Here is a 25,550-nt window from a genome sequence, read left to right as displayed (position 1 = left end):
TTAAGTGACATTCTCAAGATCTATTGCTAAGGTAATATTTATGCTCTTGAATAATATTTCCAGTATTTTGACCAGGAGTTATAGTAAAAATTACATTCTATATTATGTTCTGATCCTGTGTGTGTGCGTGCACGTGTGTATGTGTGTGTGTACATAATTGAAGCAATACTTAATCTTCCTGTGATGCACTGTCGCATTTTTCTATTCTATTTTACTCTCTCTCTTACTTTTCTGTTGTATTTCTTTGTATTAAAAAAAAAATGGATTGTAACCTGTGGCTTGAAAGACACTGTTCAAGAGGAGCTGTTAAACATTGAAATTTTGGAAGCTCTTTCAGTTAGGGGTCTTATTTTGTAGGAGAGAATAGGCATTTCCATGAAATGTATTCTGATTTCCATCATTTTAGTGATATCCTCAAATTTAAAAAAGTTTTGACACGAAGGGACTGTTTTATTGCTACTGACAAACTTTGGGATATATTTTGAATCCAGCACTTGAAGCGGCTGTTATAAATAGTTGCCATTTCCCTAGATCCCCTTTCCTCCCACCTTCCACTTGTAAGGGTAGACAGTTTGCTATCTGAAGTTTCGACATCTTTTTGAAAATGGTGTGAACTGAGGCTCAATGTGAGATTCTTTCTGCTTTACTTAAAAAACTATGGAAATGTGTTTTAGACTGATAATTGGTATTAAAAGTGCCATCTCCTCCTTTCCCTCCATTTAGGTATCTTATGTTACCCTGTCCACCAGAGAGACTTTTTCAAAGGTTGGTCGAGAGCTTTTAGGGGCCATCACAGCTGTTCACCCTGAGATAATTTCTATCCTTTTGGATAGAGTTCAAGAAACCATTGACCAGGTTGGAATGGTAAGAGCACCGAATTTGTTTCTTTGCTTTTTTTTCCTTTTTAAAAAAAAAATCCTGAAGTAATAGAACAATGGTAAAAATAGGAAGGTTGGTGGGAATGACTCTGTCACTTAAGGGCACAACAAGATGAAAGGAACTAACATTTACTGTGTGCCAGTCTCTGTGCCAGTCTCCATGCCAACTTGGGATTAGCTGCTGCTTATACAAAGCTGTGATTGTTTCTCTCAAAACTCCTCAAAGTTGACTTTCCCACTTCTTTCAATAACAGGTTTTCATTTAGTTATAATCTGTAGTTAATTAACAGTTTTTATTTCATAGTTTGTTTGGCTTTCACAATTCTTATATTTTATGTTTAGAAAAAACAACTGTGACTATGAAAGGAGGCCCTATGTGAAATCAGTCAAAAACAAAATTAAACGTAGTAATTTTAGTTGAGCAAGACACAGATACAGTTTATTTCTGTCATATGTCACAATCCCTTTTGCAATCTTCATGTAGTTTTTAAAAACAGCTTTCTTGATATATAATTCACACAGCATTCAATGCATCTATTTAAAGTGTACAAGTCAGTGGTTTTAAGTATATTCACAGATATGTGCAACCATCACCACAATCAACTTTGCAGCATTTTTATCACGTGAGAAAGACACCTTATACACTTTAGTTACAACATCCTATTCTTCCATTTCCCCCAGCCTTAAGCAACTACTAATCTGCTTTCTGTCTCTATTGATTTGCCTATTCTAGACATTTTACATAAATGGAATCATATAATATGTGGTCTTTTCGTGACTGGTTTATTTCACTTAGCATAACGTCTACGAGGTTCAACCATGTTGTAGTATGTGTCAGAATTTCCTTTTTATGCTGGAATAATATTCCATTGTATGCATATATCACATTTTGTTTATCCATTCATTCATTAATGGACACTTGTATTGCTTCTAGCTTTTGGCTATTGTGATTAATGCTCCTATGAATATGAGTGTACAAATATCTCTGAGACCTTGCTTTCGATTCTTTTGGGTATATACCCAGAAATGGAATTGCTGGATCATGTGGTAATTCTATTTTTAATTTTTGAGGAACTACCATACTGTTTTCCATAGTGACAGTATGTGGTACTTTCTCCTTTTAAGTAAAACATTGTGTCCTGTTGTGATGACATTTCTCTCTCAAGTGTTTTTCTGTTTTTGGCTACACTTTCATTTTTAATTTGGCAATAATACTTCTGGTAGTAAATTGTGCCCAGAGATATGGCTAACTTTAAATGTAAAAATTGGAACCATAATGTTTTTTAGAGCACGTTTTCTGTAAGATGCCTCCACTCTCAGTTTATACGTGTGGTTCCATTGTGCACTGTGAACTTGCTCAGGTTTTTGGAGGGCCTTGTTCAAGTCCCCTATGCCTTCAAATGAATATGATGACTTTGAATACTTTTGCTAATACCTTGGGCTATTCTGGAATCAGACCATAGCTCCAGAGCTTGGGAATGAGCTATGGCTGGGGACCCCGAACTTTTAGTGACACACTTGGAGTGTGTCTGCAGATAACTTTCTGTTCTAGAGGCCCAGCATGAGAGGGCACATAACTGTGTGGAGACTGTTCCTGGTTAGGATAGTGGGTGATAAGGACCAAGCCTTTTGGGAGATCTCAAAGTACAGAACTCAGAGGTTTGTTTGATGACACCTGCAAATTGATGTCATATTTTTTTTTGGACCTATTTTGTAACTTCAAAGATTGGCTTACTTCAGAAGTCACATTTTAGTTTTGTTACTGAAATCCATGTATCTTCTCTATAACCTCCTAAGTGAAATTAATGATCGTATCATTCCATTTCTGTTGCTTGTAACAGAATACCTGAAACTGGGTAATTTATGAAGAAATAAAATTTATTTCTTACAATTTGCAGGCTGGGAAGTCTGAAGTCCAGGGGACACATCTGGTAAAGGCCTTGTTCTTGGTGGTGGCTACAGCGACACCGGGTATCACATGGTGAATGGGTTAAGCAGGAGAGAGCTCACTCACTCTCCTTATTGATAAAGCCATCAGAACCAGGCCCATTACCCCCATTAAACCTTCAACTTATTACTGCATGAATGGTTCAATCCATTCACTAGGGTGTGGTCCTCACAATCTAATCACCTCTTAAAGGCCCTGCCTTTCAATTACCATAATAGGATTTCCCACCCTCAACAGTAGAGAATGATACATGAACCTTTGGTGGACACAGCTCAACCCATAGCAGTGATCTTTTGATTTTAAGTGAAAACATAAATATATTTGGAAATATACTGTGTATATCCTGTTTTGTTGAGAATTCTTACTAGGATTACTTGGTTTCTTCCTTTCTAATTGTTGTTACTTTAATTTCTTTTTCTTGCCTTATTGCATTGACTAGGACCTTTATTACAATATTTAGTTAAAGTAGTGAGAGTGGACATTTCTTGACTCATTCCCTATCATAGGGGAAGGGGTTCAAAAGCTCACCATTAAGTGTAATGTTAGGTATAGGGTTTTAATTGATGCTCTATATTAGACTGAGGAAATTTCTTTTTTATTTCTAGTTTGCTGAGTTTTTTTCATGAATGGGTATTCAGGTGCCTTTTTCCACATCCATTGATATGATCTCTTGATTTTTCTCTTTTATTCTGTTAATGTGGTGAATTGCATTGCCTGGTTTTCAAATGTTTGAACCATTATTACTGGAATAAAAAACACTTGATCCTGGTGTGTTTTCCTTTTTAGGTATTGCTAAATTCAATGTGATAATATTTTGTTGAGGATTTTGTGTATATTCATGTAGGGTACTGATCTTTAATTTTATTTTCTTGTTACATCTTTATTAGATTTTGGTTTTGGGGTTATGTTAGCCTTATAACTTGAGTTGGGAAGCATTCTCTCCTCTTCTGTTTTTTTGAAATAGATTTTGCAAGATTGCTATTAATTCCTTTTTGTGTGTTTGATAGAATTTACCAGTGAAATCATCAAGGCCTGGAGTTTTCTTGGTGGGAAGTCTTTTGATAACAAGTTGAATTTCGTGAACATGTGTAGGACTATTCAGGTTTTTATTTTTTCTTGAGTCAGTTTTGGTACATTATGTTTTTAAAGGGATTTTCACGGTTCATCTAACTAGTTGAATGTATTGGCACTGAGTTCTTTGTAATATTTTTCTTGTTAATCTTTTAATGAATCTAGGGTCTTTCACGATAAACCCACTTTCATTCTTGATGGGCAGCTATTGTGCCATACCATTATTTTACATAGGCATAGATGCTTTTCTGGACAGATCTCAATGCTATATTGATTGTTCCAGCACCACTATTTTTCTTTCTGTCACATACTTACAGGGTAAAGTAGGACTTTTCTTTTTTTAAGGTTACCATTTTACCATTTTATTCAGAATAATCAAGATCTTTTTTAATGAGTCCTTGTGAAAATTTAATTAAATTCACACACACAGTAAAAATAAAGGAAAGAAAAGAAAAGTCTATTTAATAAAAATTCTTTCTACTGTTCTTTCAAATTTTGTTTTGGCTTCAATTTGGAACAGTGCAGAACCTGAAAAACACTAGTAGGTATGTCGTAGACCTGTGTTGTCTGATATTGTAGCCACATATGACTATAGAGCCCTTGAAATGTGGCTAATCCAAACTGGAATGTGCTCCAGTACAAAATACTGACTGAGTTTTGAAGGTTTTTGACTTAAAAAAAAATATGGCTATTAGAAAAATTAAAATTGCATTTTTGGCTTGCATTATATTTCCATTGGACAGCACTGTTCTAGACATTATAAAATGAATTGATCAGTCTCCCTTAAAACAAATTGTAATAAGGGAATCCAGATTTATCATAATTTTTTAAATAGATATATTATTAAAAAAGTGGTATTGTAGACTTTATGTGAAGAGGATTTTTAAAACTTTTTATCATGGGATATTTCAAATTTATATAAAGTAGGGAGAATATTATAATGAATCCGTATGTACCCGTTATCTAGTTTCAGCAGCTGGCTGATCTTGTTTCATCTCTACTCCTGTCCCTCTCTCTGCCCCAGTTTGCTTTGAAGCTCATAGAAATATCCTTTAAAATGCATAGAATAGAAGAAAGTGCTAAAATTTTTGTAAAATGAATGGCCACCCCCTTATTTATCATGACTTTAAATTTGTGTCTTAGTATAGTGGTTTACCTAAACTGAAACTTACCAATTTACATATTGAAAAAAGATTACAAAGGACTGCAAAATGTGCTTTCAGTGTATCATCATCAATATTAATACTCATTTGATTTGGGTGTCCATGATTTCCATTTCACTTATCTAAAAATCCAACAAAACCCCACTTCCTCTTGGAGAAAAATTTTTGCAAGCAGTTTAACAATGTAGTGTTACAGTAAATATAGGATTATCCTTAAGTCTTGATTGTAATGATTATTGTCTTCTTTTTAATAAGGTTTCTCTATACTTGTTTAAAGAACTGCCTTTGTATCTTTGGCGACCTTCTGCCTCAGAGATAACTGTGATTCGAGATTGGTTATTGAATTACAGTCTGACAGTGGTGAAGAATAAACTGGCCTGTGTTATTCTAGAAGGACTGAATTGGGGATTTGCTCAACAGGTATGTGTTAAAATTGTTCCCAAGAGACAGGAGGTTCTACATGTATCAGTTTTCAAGGAAGCATCTTCTCAAAACATTAATGTTTCAGAGTATCATTTGCAAGGTCTGCAAATTCATTTAGCTGTGTCAGAGTTTAGAATCTTCTCTTTAATTCTGTTTTGCATAGTGAACATCCTCTAAATGAAGATAAATTGTTCCACATTGAAAATTCTTCCCTTTTTCCTTAGACCATTTGTATCTGTTGTTTCGTCTCTGGCTAGTTACTGTAGTTTCTCCTAATTGCCTCTTTGCCTGTCCAGCTTCTGGTCTCTCTTCCTCCTGCAGTTTGTCTTGCATGTCATTGCCAGAGTTGTCTTCTGAAACACTATGTATTGGTTAAGAGCCTGAGCTCTGAGCCTGCCTGTCTGGGTTCTGTTCCCAGCTCTGCCTCCTCCTGGCTGTGTGCCCCTGAGCAAGTTTCCTAAACTCTCTGAGCCTTGGTTGCTCTTTGTAAACATTGATATATGTAGGCATACCTCATAGGGTTGTTGTAAAGGTTCAGCAAGTCAGAACACATCAGACATTTAGGACAGTTCTTGACACATGTTAAGAACTCAGTGGTGTAGTTACTAATGGTTTGTTATTAAGGGTTTGCTACATATCATATGTGTCCAAAGATGCAATGTGAAGTGATTTTGACTGTTTAAATAAAACCTTTCCTGCCTCTTTACCTCTATTTAACTAATAGGTATTATTAGTTAGCTCCTTGATCAAAATATTAACATTGTAAGGAGAAAATGGTGGAGAACTCAGCCCTCTACAGCTGTCTGCCAGCTTTTGTTCTCAGCAAGTCATTTAGTACTCTAGGCCATCTTGTATGGTTTGTATTAACATGATGCCTGTTAATACATCATGAGAAGACTGAAGTCAGGGAGCTTCTCTTCCAGGGTGTGCCTGACCACCTGGGACTACCCATGGTTCATCTCACGGAGGTGATGGTGGGTGAGAGCGACAGGGGGCTGTTCTCCACCTTCATATTCCCTGACTTGTGACCAGAATCCCCCAGCCTCCCCTCTCCCAGAGAGCTGCATGAAGACTCCACTAGAGAGTCCCCTCACTCTTTTGTTAGAGTTAGGAAGGTCATCTTCTTTGAAAGAGTTAAGGAATATATTTCTTCAGACTGCAAAGGAGGATTGGGTGGGAAATTTAATAGGCAACTTCGGGCTCCAGAAGGAATATTTTACCTATGTTGTTGAGCATCTTATTTTCATTGATAGTAGAACAAGAAAAGGGAATGCAGGCTTAATTTATTAAAAATCTTCTTATTTACTTAATACTAATTAAGCATCTTCCTGGTTTGTGGCAGTGCCCTTAACCTATAAGTCAAAGTCTTTGTAGAGATTCTAGGGTGGGATGGGGGATTACATTCAAAGATACCTTTTTTGGCTGGGGTGAGGGATGACTCAGGTTCAAACCTACGTAGGTGCAGTGTGATGGCTCTTTGAAGAGTTCAGTTTTTTCCTATCATAATTTTATGACTTCACTATTAGGAGATGTGTTTTTTGGAAAATTTGGCTTCTGCATCCAAGTTTTTACTATTCTGCCTAATCTTTTGGTTCAAAGGTACAAAAAACCCAAAAAAACAAAAAAAAAGATGGTATGTTTGTGATTATTTTTCTCTTAAAAGGGTACCCTTCATCTGGATCAAGCAGTCCATGCTGAAGTGGCTTTAATGGTTCTTGAAGCTTATCAGAAGTACCTTGCGCAGAAGCCATATGCTGGGATTCTTTCTGAAAGTATGAAGCAGGTATTTAATTCTCTTCTGTATTGAGAACATGAATCTTTATGAATGGCCTGGGTAGATAAAGTAATCATATTTACTCTTAGATTTCCTAAGAACATTTCTGGCAATTTAAAATATTAAAATTGATTTCTGTGATTGGGTGAAACTTTTTCTTTAAGAAGTAGCCTTTCTGTGACCATTTTCATATTAGGGATTTGAGTTGAGCTATAGTTGTATTCCAGAGCTCGCTTGTACTGGCTTGGGAGAACTGGCTGTTAAATTTTTAGGAACCTTGCAAGCCAGGCTGTTAAACTGTTAGTAGCTTGAGATTGGCCGTGGTGGGTATTTTTACACCACCAAAATTGGCAAATATTATAAATGAGACCCCTTACCCTGATTCTTAAACTTATTTATCAGCATTACATTTGGTGTCAACTTTTATGTCAGTTCTCTTTTATTTGAGCTAAGATCAGGTTCACAGAGTGACCAGCAAGTAAGTGGAACTGGTCAGTTGTGAGAAGTAGCTTTAATGTAGTGCAATAAACATTAATTGAAGACCATTAAGTAGTATATGCCTTTCTTATGAGGGCATTTTTGATCACAGAAGGAGATGGGTGGATATGACTTTACTGATTTAATTTGTGTGGGACTAATGTGGCTTAAAATAAATAATCGTTTTAGGTTTCATATCTGGCCAGTATTGTTCGATATGGAGAGACACCTGAGACCTCATTTAACCAATGGGCCTGGAATTTGATCTTGAGGTTAAAACTGCACAAAAATGATTATGGAGCACAGCAGAATTGTCCAACTGTTCCCTTCTCCAGCACGGTGCCTGACATGACAGAGTCACCGACGTTTCATCCTCTCTTGAAGGCTGTGAAAGCGGGCATGCCCCTCGGCTCTTACCTAGCCTTATCTATGACGGCTGTGGGCCACAGGTACAGTGTTTGGCCTGAACCTGTAGGGTTGTTGAACTTGTAGGTAGTAGTTCTGAAATTTCATATTTCACATCCCAAGGTCTGAGGCCTCCATCAAACTTATTGAAGTATAATTAGGGCCAGATAATAAGCCTTGATTAATAGCTTATCAAGGAGAAATGCCCAAATTCACATAAGACAGATTTGTACCAGAAAACCATCTTGTTACATTATGAAGAAAGCTATACCTGTGACCCAGAAAGGAATGTTTATGTCAGCAGTAAATTTGTATGGTCTTCCTCAGAATAATGATCAAATGAAAATGATTTGAATAATGAATAGTGAATTTTTAAAGAAAGCAATGGCAGCCCAACTCAGTCTCCTTAGCTAAAGGACTACACCTGACCAGGAGAATGAAATGCTTGATCAGGTCACGTGCCTGCCTCTCTGGTATGAGCCTGTAGTTGTCTGTATTTCTTCCACTGGAACATTTCTTACACCATAGAGTAGTTGTCTATTTAATCTTCTCAGGGATCCTGTTATGTATATAACTTGTATGAGGTCAGTACCCAGGAATGGTGTTCGTCTTGTGTTAACATTTTATTCCTACTGATGAAGATTGTAACAGGCGTAGTAAATAATTGAATGCGTGAGTGAATTCTCATTTGGTTAAAAATCCTTTTCTTTAAAGATCCCTCTCCTATGAAATATTATTTTTTTTCTAGTCTGTCCATTTTTCTAAAGCCTTTTTGACCTGTGCTTTCTGATTCTTGTGTTTTAGACTCACTTGTAACACCTTTCTTTTTAGCATCCTCATTTCAACAGTAAGTATAATTTCAGTGGGACACCATTGTCCTTCAGCTGTTAGTGTTCAGCCTTGTGCTATGGAGAAGGAGAAATATGGAATTATTAGATAACTTCCCACAGGTTGTTGACAGTCCAGTGGTAGGTATAAAACAATTGGCAGTACTGTAGAATATACTTATAATCACGGGCTGAATGATATGTATAGAGCCGTGGTTCTCAGCTTTGGCTGCTCTTTGAGACCCTTTTTGAAAATGCCAGTGCAAGTAAGAGGGTGAGAATCCTTGGTGTGGGAGCTGGTTCTACGGATGACACTAAGGTATATCCTGCATTGAGAACCACCTAGAATATGAGCAGAAAGACTGAAAGGAAGGAGAGAGATCAGTAGAGCAGGATATGTTCATGGAGGAGCTGAGCTTTGCAGAGGAGTCTTAATTTAGAGAAGACATTCGAGGCTGAGGAGCACAGTGTTGATGTGTTCCTTCCCCAGGTGCTTAGTGCCCACAGTTGACGATTCAGTTCCAGGGCCATCTACTGCCACCTGCAGCATGTGTGCATTCTGAACAGCACAGTCACTGTATTGTATTATATTGTATTGTAATCGCTCCCTTTTCTCGTAGACTGTTGACTCCTTGAAGATAGGGGCATTGTCATGTTCATCCTTGTATCTCCAGAACTTGTGCTTAGAAGGTATTCAGCAAATGCTGGTGGTTCGCATGACTGTGGGAAAGAGCATCAGGTGTCTGAGCGGATAGGGAGGGAGGAGGGAAGATGCTGAGGAAACACTCTTGACTGAAGCCTGAGATACATGTTGGGGAACGGAGATGATCATGTGGTTGATAGTGCCAAATCCCGGACAGATTCGAAAGCTACTAGTAAGAGAAGAGGAGAGACCTGGTACAGGCCTTAGGAAGGCACTCTTTACATTGTTTCCAGTAGCTCTAGTGTCATTAACTGTTTCGTCTACCTCAGGTTCCTCATCTCTAAATTGGGAATGATAATAATATTAGACTTATTTAATGAGACTTAAATGAGTTAGAACAATGTAACATGCTTAGAACAGTGTCTGTTCTGGCATGTGGATTCTTTGAGTGCAGTTTTCTGAAGTGTTTCTTGATTTCTCTGATTTCTTGTATCCATTCCAGGATGGTAGCTTATGATTCACTGACAGGGCTATGGGTTCTTTCTAGACATAAGTATTTGTGTAGTGCTGATTATTGAATCCTGAATGGAAGCAAGGGTGAGAATAATTGTTCCCTTCAGGCTGACCTCTAGTGTAAAACTCCACCATGGTCATCTGGGATGTAGATGTACTAGAGTACAGAAGTAACTTAAAACAATCCTATGAATGGGCTTGGGGCTGGGGGCAGAGTAGGCAGAGACATAAACTGTACATGAATATAGCATTACGGACACTACAGAGAACAGTAGTCAGAAAACCCTTCAGAATCTTTCCCACCCGAAAAACATTGCTTTTTTTCTGTTTATCTATTCAGTATTTTTTCTTTTTCTTTTTTTATTGTAACATAGTTGATTGTACATATCTGTGGGGTACAGAGTTGAATGTCAATACCTGTGTGCAATATGTGATGCTCAAATCACCGTTGTTTTTTCTTTGATCTCTTTTAGAGCTGTAGTGTTTGTATAATTTCATATCCTTTGTTTTTTACTTTTAGTATGGCAAGTATTTTCCTTGTGGCACAAACTTTGCACTGTTTATTTTTTGAAATGATTCCCCCCCCTAGAATTAAAGCAATATAACCAAACTGCAGAATTAGGAAAGTGGAGAAAAAGCCATTCACATCTACCGCTCTAATACAGTGAACATTTTGGTGTGACATCATCTCTGTGTTTTTTTCCCTCTATATAAATTTTCTTTTCTAGTAGTTATAATCATGAGTATGAAATTTTATGTTTTTTTCCCCTAGTATCATATGGTAGAAGTATTTTTCCGTGTTGCCCTTGGCCATCATATGATTTTTAAATGATGCAATAATATTCCCAATGAATTGAGTTTTCAAAAATTTACTTAAGTCATTTTCTGCCTCTGAGTTTTGCAGTTTTAAGTAAATTTGAAAAGTGCATCTTTACATGGATCACCTTTCATGTTTTTTCCATGTTTGAGATTATTTCTTAAGGATAGATTCTCTGAAGTTAGTCAAAGAATAAGATCATGCCAAATTGGTTTCAGAAATTTTACCAGTTTATACTGACAGATTGAGCTCACTTTCAAATCTTCTTTTTGCTGTAATATACTTTGTGGGAATATCCAGAGAAGGAGAGCACTAATTGAGAAGCAAAATGGGATAGTGAAAAGTGCTCTGAACTAGAAATTTGCAAACCTGTGTTCTCATTTTGACCCTACTGTAGGAAATTATGTGAATTTGGGCATAATACTTTTCCTTCCTCATCTAGAAGGTAAATATCTAGATGTACATTTAAGTTCCTTTGTAATTCCAGAGTTCTGATTCTACTATTTCTGTGTGAAGATGGGGTATGAAGAATGTGTTGGAGACCTGAGATGATCCAGCTGATAGCCCATTGGAAGAGTATGGTTTTAGGAACTGGCTACTTTGTGTGCTCATTGCCTTTTTCTTTTTCCATAGCATTGAGAAGTTCTGTGCAGAAGGCATCCCACTGTTGGGAATTCTGGTCCAGTCAAGGCATTTGAGAACAGTGGTCCATGTCTTAGATAAGACTGTACCTTTGTTCTATCCTTGCCAGTATTACCTTCTGAAGAATGAGCAGTAAGTATCCTCTGTTCTGTGGCAGGAATTGTTCTTTAGAAACAGCCCAGTGAGTACAAGTGACTGTGTCTTCTGGTTTCTCAAGTAAAATAAAGGGAATATTTCAACAGCGTAATTTTTATGAGGCAGAAGACTTTACCCCAGTTTAGAATGCAGATTGATGAACAGTGATTCTAAAAATGATTCTAGTTTTATCATCATGAAAGATATTTTCCTTCTCATTTACTTTGGATTGTGTATTATAGCTTATTAGTATTTGAAAAAGCAGTTGTTTCCATGAGACTCAAAGAATAGTGCTTCTGACATTGAGCAGCAAATGGCTTTGCCATTGTAACAATTACAAAAGAGGTTGTTTTTAATTGCCTACAGTGTGCGTAATGCAGTATTGCAAACAGATAAGATACGTAGGAAGGTGGGAAAAGAAATGCCTATCCAGGGGGCAGGGAGTTGAGCATCTGGCTGGAGCCTCATGAAGAGTGATGAAAGGAGAGGTGAGGCCCAGTGTGGAGGAGCCCTATATGGTAGGGGACAGGTAGTGCATTCACAGACACAAGGAGGATGTTACAGTTTTCCTATTTTGTGTCAATTCAAACATTGTGTCTCAAACTTGCCTGGTGATGAGAATCACTGGGGAGAGCTTATTAAATACAGGTTCCCAGTCTCCTCTCCTGCTGATTTTACTTTAGTAGGAATGGGTTAGGGTCTGGGGCCAGGGAACCAATTTTTTTTTTTTTTTTTTTTTTTTAACAATTGGCACCCTGGGCACTAGGCAAGTGTGGGAACTGAATGATTTAGAAAACATTTGTACTTTCATTAGTGGAGGGGTGGGGAAGTGGAGGGGATACTGGTGCTTTGGGTGTTTTTTTTCTCTAATGCTCTTTAACTTGCATGTATTTGTGTTTATTAGATCTGTTGACTATACTTCTGCAGGTAGGTAGAATTCCTTTTAGTCCATGTTATACGTGAAAACCTTATTCTTCTGAAATTCCTGAAGATTTCTCAGCATCCCTAAACAGTGCTTTGGTCTAAAAATGGGACCAATTTAATATTTTTCTGTTTTTTCATAAGTAATAAGCTACTGGAAATTCTCTTGACTCCTGATTGAAAGGTAAAGCGTGTCCTCCTGTGTGCTTGGCAGGTTTCTGTCACACCTCCTGCTGTTCCTACACTTGGACAGTGGTGTGCCTCAGGGTGTCACGCAGCAGGTTACACACAAGGTGGCACAGCATCTGACAGGAGCCAGCCATGGGGACAACGTGAAGCTTCTCAACAGCATGATCCAGGTCAGGGCCCTTGCAAGCCCCTAAAAATACCCTCACCCATCTTCCCAACCAAAAATACCAATCTGGTGTTAACACATTTATGATTTGGTCATTTCAAATCACTTGGCACAGTGCTTTGGCCAAGAAGGTCAACAGATTAGGGCTTTGTAGTAGAGGTAGGTATTATTCTGTTAGTGTTTTAAAAATGGGAGGCTGGTTGTTACTTTTCACATCACCCGAGCCTTTCCACAGGCACACGTATCTATAAGCACTCAGCCCAATGAAGTGGGTCCTGTTGCTGTATTGGAGTTCTGGGTTCAGGCTCTTATAAGCCAGCATCTTTGGTACCGGGAGCAACCCATCCTCTTCCTCATGGACCACTTGTGTAAAACAGCTTTTCAGCTGATGCAGGAAGACTGTGTGCAGAAATTACTCTACCAACAACATAAGGTAAACTGTTAGAGAATTATCTTTCAGACACTGGCTTGATAATAGCTTTCTAAAAAGGTTCCCTCAAATGCCTAGTTCTCACTACCACTCTGTGGCCACTGCCTTTTTAAAGCTTTGCCTTAATGGCAACTTATCTGAGTATTCATAGTCCACCAGCATGGATCCCAGGGAGGTCAAATGAAAGGACACTGCAGGAAGAGCCCTGCTGATTACATTTGGCTGTAATGCACTCCTGGGACTGTTGCTGCTGGTGGACTCATTCTTGAAATCTGTGGCTTACCAGAATCTTCTATTGTAATGAGATAGTTGCTGCTATTCTTGGAAAGTTCACTGCTAAGGTTTTTTTTAAAGCCTCCTCTCTGCCCCACATCTCCTTGGTATAGAATGCTTTGGGTTACCACTGTGACCGGAGTCTGCTCTCTTCTTTGGTGAGCTGGATCGTCGCAGGCAACATCACTCCTTCCTTCTTGGAGGGCATGGCTACACCTACTCAGGTAGGCAAACCACTGAGAGGACCATGTATTATCTTGTGGGCTTTAACATTGTTAGCGCTTGCTGCGTATCAGTACACTTTTTCATTTAATGTTCACAACAGCCCTCTGCTGAGGTTGTACTATTGCCATTCCTGTTTCACAGAGGAGTTAGCTGAGGTTCAGTGGAGTTACATGGCTGGCTCAGGATCAGACAGCTGTTGATGAGACTCCAGTTGGCCTCAGAGCCTGCCCAGCAGTGTGGCAGAGAGGTTAAGAGTGGGTGCTGGATCCAGACGGCCCAAGTTTCAATCTTGCCTCGGGCAGCTTCCTTACCTGTCTATCCTCAGTTTCCTCATGATTGCACCTATATGTAAAGCATTTAGGACAGTGCTTAGCACATAGTCAGTGCTCACTAAGTGGTTGGCTCTTGTTTGATTATTGTCATCATTATCATCAACAGCATTATTTTCATTTTTACCACTTCTCAGATTCTCAGATTTTGTATGTAAAATTATGTCTCTTTTTCACCATTTTACCCAGTAGTTACATTCTTCAACCTCCTATCAGTCTTACTTCCAACTCTTCCTCATACCTCTTGTGATCAAGCTGAAACAAACTGTTTGCTGTTACCCAGACACATCTCTAGGTTTTCCACCCCTTTGCCTCTGCCTAGCTGATTCTCTTACCAGGCATGCCTTTCCCTCTGATTTCTACGTAGAGCCTTCTCTGATATAGCACTTTACCCTGGCTCAGTCCTCACCACTGCCCACTTCCCATTTTGGTCACTTACATCTTAGTCTTGTCTACTCCACTAGATGGAAAACTTCTTAAGGGCAGAGCCCACGTCTGGCTCTCTTTCCAGTCCCTCATACATACAGAACTTTCCCAGTAAATATTGTTGAGTAAACAAACATCCTTCTTGTGGTAAAGTAGCCTTTCCAAAAGAATTTATCATTTTCCAATGATCTTTTATCTAAATTTATGCCTGTGACAAGAATATACATAGGTATTAAAAATGTGTTAATTTTAGAAACTATGAGTATTTGCTGGCTGAGATCAATGATAAGAAAAGATTTTAATTTGCAGAATGTCAGGATATATTTTGTCATTTGGAGTTAGCTGCTCATTCCTCTCCCCTTTACCTGGTGTTGTTGTAGGTCTGGTTGGCGTGGACGGTACTGAACATGGAATCCATCTTTGAAGAAGACTCGCAGCTCCGAAGAGTTGTTGAAGGGGAACTGGTTATAAACTCTGGTTTTACCCCTGACCAAGCTCTGAAGGTGCAAATAACAGTATTGCATTTGAGTAGTGTAAGGTGGCTTACACTTTGATGCTGATGGATTCACCTTAGCTTTTCAACTTCTGTGTTTTCTTTTGTTGTCATACTTGGGAAACACAAGAAACAAACCAGTACTTACAGCTGTATAATTGAAGTGTATACTTGCTTCCCAAGGTTCATTTAACAAGGGTCACAACCTATTAATTGAAGGCTGTGTTCATCACATGTGTGAAGGAGATTGCTGTTTTAAAGCACTTGCCATCATGTCCCAAATGCATCAGAATCCCCTGGAGAACTTGTTAAAAATTGGATTCCTGGACCTCAGCTTCTGAGTTTCTGAGTCTGGAGATGGACCAGGAATTTATTTTTAAAAACTCCCTAGCTGATTCTTCAGCTCATTAAAGTGTGAGAGAGACTGGAATAAGGCTTTAGATTTAAAGGCCTTCTATTTTAGGTACTATCATATAGACACTGGTTTTGGGTTTCAAAACCTGTCAAGGAATTTATCATTCTTGAAAATCCTTTTAAAATCTAAATTTCAAAAGATTGATAAAGTTTCACAATCACATGGACTTCTGGTTTTTATATCATTCTACTCTCTTGTACTATAGCGTTGTACATGCAGGGGAATATCAAATGGAAATTTGGTTAGACTAGACTCTGAAGACACATTCCAATTCTGGAATCTGTGGAAGTGTTTTAACAGAAAAAAAGCTGCCCCACGTGTATTGCTACCAAGGAGGTTAAAGTGTTAGCTAGTGGGTAGGAGAAGTGCTTTATATGACTTTCTTTTTTCTTACTGAATTGAAAACAAAATGTTTGGCATTTCATTTGGATCAGAGTAAAGTCTTTGCGATTGTGTTCATTTCGTGGTTGCTCAAAGTGTGTCCTCTTTTGTAGAAAGCCCAGGCCCAGCTGAAGCTCCCCATCGTGCCGTCCCTCCAGAGGCTGCTGATTTATCGCTGGGCCCATCAGGCCCTGGTCACACCTTCTGATCACCCTCTTCTGCCACTCATTTGGCAGAAGTTCTTCCTCCTCTATCTTCACCGCCCAGGACCACAATATGGGTATGGTACCAAGTGTAGTAAGTTTCTGTGAATCCATTCCTGCCTTCTCACTGTTCTGATTCTGTGTGTTCTTAAACTGTGTAATGTTAGTTTGAATCATTCTTCGGTGACCTCTGACTAAGAGGTCTCCCTCCTCTGTTTAGCATTTATTAGACTGGATCTTTTTTGAGTTTGGGGTATTTTTGGGGGCTTCTTTTCACCATCCTTCGTACCCAGCATGGTGAAGACAACACCCTGGGACTGGGCAAGGTTTAGCATAGAACCTCTGGAGTTGTGAAGGGAGAGAAACTGCCTCAGACCGAAGCTGCTTGTGTGACTGTTGTGGGGCTCATGTGGGGAGACCTTGTGATGAGTAGTGCAGGTGTGGACAAAGGCCAGGCTGTGTCTGGCAGCCCTGGGGTTGTGCTTTGGAGTGTGCAACATTTCCACTGGGTATGAAGGTACTCTGGCCAGCTGGAACTGTCCACTGTCACTGACCATTGCTCTCTAGCGTCCACCTCAATTTCTAGCTCTCCCCCATTTCTTGACTCATGACTTTTAGATGTTTGTCACTTCTGTATTCTACCAGATTTCAAGTTCTTCAATATCAGAAACCATCTTTAAATCTGTACCTCTGTGTGGTGATGATGTCTTAAATTTGCATAGCATTTCATTTTTTTTAAAACTACTTTTTATACACCATCTTTTTGGATCTTCAAAATAACCTTTGAGGTAGTATTAATTTAATGGTGTATATATACAGCCATAGTAAATTGCCTTGCTAATTGACTACCACTTTGTGCCATATGAAAAGGCACTTATGTTGAAAGGTTATAGATCTGTGATTGTATTTTTTAAGGTTACCCATAGATGGTTGTATTGGAAGAAGGTTTTTTCAAAGTCCTGCTCATATCAATTTGTTGAAAGAAATGAAGAGGCGTCTGACTGAGGTGGCTGACTTCCACCATGCTGCGAGCAAGGCCCTCCGAGTTCCAGCAGAGGGCAGCGAACAGCCACCAGAGAGTCAGGCCGGTGTCCCCGGTTACCTGACTTCACCAGAGCTGCACACAGAACTTGTGAGGTGAGCGTGGTTACTTAACCATTCACGTTGTTGTTCGTAGCACTGGTACTGTGCTAGAGCAGTAAGCTGTGTTACAAACTGCTAGCCCTTAATCTCTTAACCCTGTTAGATTGAACATGGGGGGTGGCTTTGGTATAGGTCTGCTTCTTGAAATGTTTCTCTTTTATTTTCCTTAAGAGAGGTGAATCAGCAGTTCAGATGTACCTCTGTTGGCTGGAGTCCGAGTGATAAATCAGAGGGCTGATATCCTCTTCTATTTCTTTATGTAAAAATAGAAACCAAAACAATTTCATCATAGCAGGTTCAACAACTATTAAAACCTGCAAGAACAGTTCTTTAAAAGAAACAAATGACCAGGGCAGGGCTCTTTAAGATCTTCCAAGGGATTCAGGGATCCACCTGGGGTGGGGGTAGGGATTAGTAAGCTCCCAAAACTGCTATAAAAGCAGGCACAATGTTTGCATCCCCCAAAGGGTTAAGAGCTCTGACTACGTTTGGATTCCTTTTACACTATTCATTCACCTTTCATTAGTAAGTTTGAGATAAACCAAATATTAGTTTTATAAATAAGACTTAAAAAAACTTGGTCCTGATAATTAACCCTGAATACAAAATAGCTTGGCGAGGAAGCCCAGCAGTTCACTTAGCACTGAGGCCTCAGGCTGGCTTGACCTCAGCCTTCAGGGCTCACTCTCGACCTCCAGAATGATTTCTGCCCTTATCTTGCCCCGTTGAAGGAAAACTTATTTTTAACCAGGCTTAACCAGTGGGAGACTTTCTCTTTGGACATTTTAGATCAGCCAGGATACTCCCTTCTGCCTCTTAGTAAAAAAAATTTTTTTTTTTTTTGGTGGCTGACCGGTGAGGACATCCGAACCCTCGACCTTGTCTTCTGCCTCTCTTAAATCCCCTTTCCTGAGGTGTGTTTATAAAGTGGCCATCTATCTCACCAAATCAGAAGCAGTAGAGAAAACAGCATACCTCTTCCCTTTAGGAACCTCAAAGCCCTATTCATGTCTCTCTTTCTAGACAGACTGTTGTAGAAGTAGAGGAGGTAATTTTTCTCTTTATTGAGCAAAACCAAGCTGTGCCACCTCCTGGTCCCCCACCCAGTAATTTGTGCACAGTATTGCCAACTACCTCTCTAGTACTGTTGCTGCAAACAGCTGCTTAAAGTACCAGTGATCTTAGCTAAATGTCTTCCTTGTAAAAACACAACAAAACTAAATAAAAATAAAGGAAACATTATGATATTTTTCAAAAAAATTTTTACTGGAAAATTGAGACTTTTTAAAAAGTCTGGTTTTGTTTTATTCCTTCTTTTAACGGAAGCAGGGTGCACACATGCTGTGAATTTTGTGATTCTTTGAGGCAGGAGACGGTCATTGAGCATAAAGCTGGCAAATTCTTCTAATGCATATGTTTAAAATGGCTCTTAGTGTTTTCTCTGAAGGACAGAAAATGTGCTTAATTGAATGTTATTTTCACTTTTCCAAGCACTAAGGCTTACTGTGACTGAATTAGTCAGGAAAGAAAAGCTCCAAATTCAGATCCTAGGTCTGTGGTAAAACCACCTTTAGTTATTTCTTTGTGCCGTATTTAACTCTACTTTAATAATGGAGTTCTCAGAGCCCCTACCTTATAGCTTTTGTTTTAGGACTTACTGCATCATATTGTAATGATCTGTGATGTGTCTCCCTGCCAGACCATGAGTTTCTTGGGAGCTGTGGTGGTTGTTGGACACATTTTCTGTATTATGGGCTTTCTTTACTCTTATGAACAGTGCCAGAGTTCCTAGATATATGAGAAACTTCATTTGACTGCACATCTTTTTATATTTTATATAATTATTATTATTTTTTTTTTTTTTAGGCTCTTCAATGTATATATATTATGGCTAGAAGATGAGAATTTTCAAAAAGGAGATACCTATATCCCTTCTCTACCAAAGCAGTATGATATTCACAGGCTAGCAAAAGTGATGCAGAACCAGCAGGTGAAACTATGACAATATCTTTTTTAGCATATCTCAGTGTAACTTGAATGGGTCATGTTCATAACATAATGGTAAGACCACTTATTGATATGGAAATGGGTGGTCACTCGAGTGGTCATTGTTTCTGTGGGTTTTGTCAGCATGTAAGTGATTATTTTGAAGGGATATTACCTTTTGAATCTCCAGCCCCAATGTTGCCTCGCCTGAGGGCTTGAAGCTTGTTCTAGAGCTTTCTACAACCTCATAAACTTAGTTTTCCTGTGACTGTGATTTTTCCTTATTTTAAATTGTCAGCTGTTGAATACTTTTAAGCAATCATCTCTTCTTCCATAAAAAGTACACTAAAAATTTATAAGGTTCCATACATTATACAGGAGGCTAATTGCATGGAGTAGACAAGGAGCTCACTTTTGACTTCAAAGATGCTTGTCAGTGTCATAGTTCTCGCTGCCCTTTTGGAGCCACATGATTCTAGTCTTCATATATCCTAAGCTGTCCTCTTTCTGGCACCCAAAGATGTCTGTGATCCTTTTTCAGGCCCAAACTTCTAATCTCAGTTTTGTTTAGGCTTCTATAGCCATCTTAGGGGCAGAGCATGGAGGGAGGGGGTGGTGGGGAAGACATCACTCACGTTCCAGTTCCTTTTTTCTAGGGGTTGAACTCCATTGGGCATTGATCCCAATGCTGGGATGGGATTTAGGAACTTCTAAGACTTGAGAGACTTTCATTCGGATCCTTAAACTTACCCACTTCCACATTGTATGTACTATTTTATCTCCAGTGGTGTCTTTGACTTTCTTCTATTTTCTTTCCTTTTTTCCTTCCTCTCTTTCCTTTTTTCTTCCTTCCATTAATATTTATTGAGTGTCTTCTAAGTGCCAGGTACCTAATGCAAAAGATAGAAAAAGAAATCTGATAGAGTCCCCACCTTCAAGGAGCTTACTGTCAATTGGGGGACTAAATAAACAAATATTACATCTCAAGATCAAGACTGTGGGAGTGGAATGCACAGGACGCTGTGGGAACATAGAGTAACAGCCCCTAATTCAGACTGGCGCTGGAGTGGATTTTTTAGCTGAGCCCTGAAGTTCAAATGGGAGTTGGTCATGTTGAAAAGAAAGGCATGTGATGGGGAGGGGCAGAAAAGATGCTAATTGGCAGAAAGACCAGTGTGTGCAAAGACCTGGCAGGTGAGAGAGGATTTGGCATATTCAAAGAGGTGCAGGTGAGAGCATAGCAGCTGGGGCAGAGCAGATGAAACCAGAGAGGTGAATAGGGATAAAATCACTAAGGGCCATATAAGCCTTTCTAAAGAATTTGGATTTTATTCTGAAGTTTTTGTTTGGAGAGCTATTGAAATAGCAGCAGTGATTAAAATGGATAAATTAAAAATATATTGAGGGAGAATCAGTAGGATTTTGTGGTTGATTAGATGCACAGGGACTTGCACATGTCTAACTTGGGCAGCTAGAGATTCTGTTTACAAAGACAGGGAATACCAGAAGGGGAGGTGACTGAGGGACTTCAGAGAGAGCTGTCTGTGGAGGACCAGAGGAGTTGGTCTGGAGAGGAGATACAGATCTAGAGTTCAGGAATGAGGCAGTGTAAGAAATGTGTGTTCAATGGTAATAGAATGTTTAGATTATGAAGAGGACTTGAAGGTAGAACCCTGAGGACTAACAACATTTAAGGCACAGAGAAGTAAGACTGAGAATATAAGGCCAGAGAAATAGGAAAAATAAATACGAGATCATGGTGTCCTGAAATACTTTCAGTGCAGTTTCATACTCAGCTCTTCTTTATACTCCACACCCGAAGTCCTTATTCAAGACTTTGCACATAGTAGGTACTTGGTCACCGTTTTTAAAAATTAACCTTAGCTTTCTTGGTTCTCTGACATTTATCCTTATTCCTCAGGATACTGAATCAATTGCTTTCTCTCTCTTTTTAAAGTTAGTCTTTGCTTGCCATTTGATATGTAATTCCTTTTTTGTCTATATTTCAAGCTCAGAGTTATTTTATATTTTTATGGTTTCTAAGACATCTCTGCTTACTTATCATTAATATTTTCTCTAATTGTTAGCCTCTGCCAACAGTTGTTGAGCAGAAGGTGACATAGTGACCCTGTTTAAAGAAGGTATGTATATGTAGTAGGAGGGTCTGGTGCAGCACATTGAACAGGGGTGCATACAGGATGGAGGATTGTGATCCTTATTACTTTGGAGCTGTTCTTCTGAGTCTGGAATGCCTTGTGCCATGTGGTTGGTTTGGAAATAATGACTTAGAACTTCATGGCAGTGTGCTAATTGAGAAGCCAGGTACATTTTTAGGTTTACAGGAGTCCTTGGGCCTGTAGAACACTTAAAATCAGAAAAAAAGTAAATCATGGTTTGCAAAACCATAGTCCATATTTGATCACTTGATGTTACTATTTGAAGTAGTTTTTAGTTTTCATTGATATTTGACATTTATTTTGCTGTTGTTGTTGAAGGTGTTCCACCATTCTGATATGTAGTGTTCACCAGAGCGAAGTAAATACAGTTCAGCATATGCCAGACAGCCCATTGGAGTGTGGAAAGAGAGAACTGGAACCTCTATTTCTATTTTTCTCTCATTTTATCAATTTACATCTTTATTTCACCTTTTATTATGAAATAATTCTATAATGTAGAAAAATAGGCAGAGTAGTATAATGGGCAAGCCCTTTCCCCCTCCCCCGTGTACCATGTGTCTAGCTTCATCCATAGTCCATACACTCCCTCTGCCATATTGTCTTGGAGCTAAATATCCCAGAGAGCATTTGATACATAAAGATTTTAAGAGATAAGGATATAAAAGTAACATAACTCAGTAGCATTTACATCTAAAAAGTATTAATAGTAATTACTTAATACCAGATATCTAGTCATTGTTCAAATTTCTAGTTATCTCATAAATATCATTAAAGTTTTGTTTTTATTTATTTTTACAGTTTGTTTGAATCCGGATCCACATTTTGTGATTAGTTGATATGTTTTATAAGTCTGTTTAATCTATATAGGTCCTCCCCTTATCACTTTTTTCCCCTTACAATTTATTTGTTGAAGAAACTGGGTAGTTTGTCTATACAGGTTCCCCAAAGTCTTGATTTTGCTGATTGTACCTTCATGGTGTAGTTTAATATGTTTTTCTGTTCCCTGTATTTCCTGTAAATTGTTATCTGGATTTAGGGGCTTTATCTAATCCAGATTTGATTATTTTCAGTGTATTTACTTTGTATCTCTTTAAATTTTCTGTTTTTTACCTGTGTCTTATAGTGTACATAATTTATTAGCTCAGTAGTATATGTATATAATTTATAAATATACATATAGTGGGGATGTTAAAATTGTTTTTTCTAATCATGGTACACAATCAGAAAAGTTTCACGACTAATGCCATTTAAAATGCAACTCATCCTAATGCTGGGGAGCTTGGAGTGGACCACCTCATGTTGAAACTCACTGGTTCACTTTCTAGTTAAATGTGTAGTTTTATATATGAATATATGATTCATCTGTCAAAGTTAAAATACTGTGGTTCCATTCCAGGATCTGTGGATGGAATATTTGAACATGGAGCGCATATATCACGAGTTTCAGGAAACTGTCGGTTTGTGGACGCAGGCCAAGCTTGAGTCCCATTCCACGCCCTGCAGTTTGTCAGTGCAGCTGGACTTCACTGATCCTCTGTTGGGTGAGTCATGTGAGCATCAGTCCCTTTGACTGACTGACTGATTGAGTCAGAGCTGCTGAGGGTTAAGGTTTACACACTTCATGCCTCCAGTGAGAGTTGCTTTTTTAGGAGTTCAGTGTTAACTTGTCTACCACTTAGAGTTAGGTTAGGCTGTGAATGAGAGAAAAGTCCAAGCAGTAATGGCTTAAACAAGATAGAGCTTTATTTTTTCTCAAATGAAATAAGTTTGGAAGCAGGCAGTTCAGAGCAGTAGGGTAGCTTCATGACCACTGCAGGCCTTCAAGGCCCCCTGTTCTTCCTCCCCTGCTTCCCCTCTATTCTGCCAGGCAGTGTCCACCCACTGTTCACAATGGCTGCGGAATCTCAAGCTGTCACAGTCACATTCCAGTAGGCAGGGGGGCGAGACCACTTCTTTTAAGGACTCTTTCAAGAAGCTGCTCATAGACTTTCTCATTCCACCTTGTTGCCCAAACTGAGACACCTGGCTATACTTAGCTGGAAAGGTGGCTGGAGAGTGACCAGTTGTGTGCTCGTGGTTAAATTTTTTCTATGATGCTTTAAAAAGACATTTCATTTTACTTACAGAACTATGTGTAAAATGCAGCTTTAAATGTAATTATTTTGGGTTTGCAGTTTTTTTTTTTTTTTTTTTTTTTTGTCTTTTTCGTGACTGGCACTCAGCCAGTCCCATATAGGATCCGAACCCGTGGCGGGAGCGTCGCCGCGCTCCCAGCGCCGCACTCTCCCGAGTGCGCCGGGTTTGCAGTTTTAAAACTCAGAAGTCTTTCTTTTTTTAAATAAACTCTTTTTCTTTGTACCTGGAATCCTTACCATACAAATGGATCATATTTCCAAAGTTTCTAAGTTAATTGTTTCTCATGGTACAGTTTTCTAGAAAAACAGTGTTAGAAATTTAAGTTAGTTTTCTTTGCCAGGCCACAAAAGGCCATTTGACCTACAAAGTTGCTGACATACTTCACAACAAAAAATAATAGAAAATGATATTTGGGGTCATCTATTTTAATAACTGGATGTATTTTTCAAATATAGGACATATAATAAAATTATGGATATAATTATTGACCAAAATATTGCAATATATAGTGTAATAGAATACTGAAGTAATTCAGAGAAAGACAAAAATAATTTCTTATTCCTGCTCTATCACTAACCAACTTGTTAGTTGTGCGAAGACGAAAAATAAGAACCTCTTTTGGCTTCAATTTACTCATCTGTAAAATGAAGGCACTGGACGGTCTCCCTAAGGCTGTGAAATTTTTCCCTCCAACATTTCTCTTCTTGCTTTTTTCCCTGAAATAATAATTTTTTTCTGATTATGAAAGTTATATGTGCTCATTGAGAAAATAAGTGAATAGAAAGATACATAGAGGAAGGAATGAAGATTGCCTTTAACCCAGCCACGTAGAGTCTCATTTTCTATTCCTGAAAGTTTGTTAAACGAGAAGAAGAAATTTGTGGGTAGATCTGGAAACTGTTGAATGCTTTCTGTTCATGCCATCCTATCCACAGTGCTTTCATGTTGCCTGAACACTGCCCTAAAAGGCTAATTGTTTTGTCTGGAGTTAAGCTAGTAATTTATGAAGCTCTTAGTTTGCTCTGGGCCCTGTCCCAGTACTTTACATACATTAATTCAGTCCTCACAGCAGCCCTATGCAGGTTATCCCCGTGTAGCAGATAAGGAGCCCAAAGTGTAAAATGGTTGGGTAACTTGTCAATGTGTGCCCACACAGCTGGTATGCAGCAGAGCTGTTTGGCTCCAGAGACCCTGCTATTACCACTTAGAATCCTACCTCTTGTTTCTGACCATCGATACAGGGCCTAAACAAAATTAGGGCCTAGATTTATAAACAATAAGTTTCAGGTTTTTCTCAGATGACAGCAGGTTAGGTGATGATTATATCAAATGATTGAACTTGGGGGTGTGATCATAGGCAAAATTTCACTCGCACATTTGTGATACCAAATTCTTTTTCTTAAACTAAATTGGCTTTGTTGGCTTCAAATTTTTTGTCAGTTGTTGTTCAGAGTGGTAACTACAGTTAAGTATGCTCTGTATCTAAATTTTTTTCTGTCTTTTATTTTGTATTCAGAATATTATTCTTAATTTTTCCTTTATGGTAAGTTATATAGGGTTTGAAAAAGTCCTTGGTTTTTCTTTAGAGTATAGCCTATAATGTTGCTTGAAAGAAACTTTAACATAAACAGTCACAAGTCTTATCCAGTGATTAATATTTAACTGCATTACGTCTGTGCAAAGAATGGTAGATGTAGTGGAAAACCACCAGCTGTGAGGGACAATGCTGTACTTGACCTGTTTGAAATGTTAAATTCCATGTGTTTGGGGTACGAACAATACAAGTCGTCTTATGCCAAGTAAAGTCATAGCTATTAATTTTCTTTAATTTTTCTCAACAAGAATAGAAAATCCAGTGTTACATCTGGAGTGAAATCGGTAATTCATAGTAGTTCCTTAAATACTTGTTGACTTTACTTATCGACTTGAAATTCCATTGAC

General features: G+C 38.5%; 1 protein-coding gene across 4 annotated transcripts in view; it reads left to right on the top strand.

Annotated features, from left to right (window-relative positions):
- Positions 1-25,550, top strand: part of EPG5 (ectopic P-granules 5 autophagy tethering factor) — a 100,380-nt gene that overhangs the window by 30,895 nt on the left and 43,935 nt on the right. For 2 of the 4 annotated variants that reach the window (XM_063077056.1, XM_063077055.1), the window contains exons 13-25: positions 724-864; positions 5,316-5,480; positions 7,147-7,266; positions 7,924-8,183; positions 11,573-11,713; positions 12,852-12,996; positions 13,228-13,425; positions 13,809-13,919; positions 15,056-15,178; positions 16,078-16,244; positions 17,083-17,304; positions 19,177-19,300; positions 22,870-23,014. In XM_063077056.1, coding sequence (XP_062933126.1) covers positions 724-864; positions 5,316-5,480; positions 7,147-7,266; positions 7,924-8,183; positions 11,573-11,713; positions 12,852-12,996; positions 13,228-13,425; positions 13,809-13,919; positions 15,056-15,178; positions 16,078-16,244; positions 17,083-17,304; positions 19,177-19,300; positions 22,870-23,014 — 2,062 coding nt within the window. Of the gene's footprint in view, positions 1-723; positions 865-5,315; positions 5,481-7,146; positions 7,267-7,923; positions 8,184-11,572; positions 11,714-12,851; positions 12,997-13,227; positions 13,426-13,808; positions 13,920-15,055; positions 15,179-16,077; positions 16,245-17,082; positions 17,305-19,176; positions 19,301-22,869; positions 23,024-25,550 lie in introns of all 4 variants that reach the window. The other 2 variants (XM_063077054.1, XM_063077052.1) reach the window with 1 other exon arrangement.

Source organism: Cynocephalus volans, chromosome 13 (genome assembly GCF_027409185.1).
Source record: "Cynocephalus volans isolate mCynVol1 chromosome 13, mCynVol1.pri, whole genome shotgun sequence".
Lineage (NCBI taxonomy): Eukaryota > Metazoa > Chordata > Mammalia > Dermoptera > Cynocephalidae > Cynocephalus > Cynocephalus volans.
Note: the sequence above shows the minus strand (reverse complement) of the source record. Positions and strands in the feature narration are given on the sequence as shown.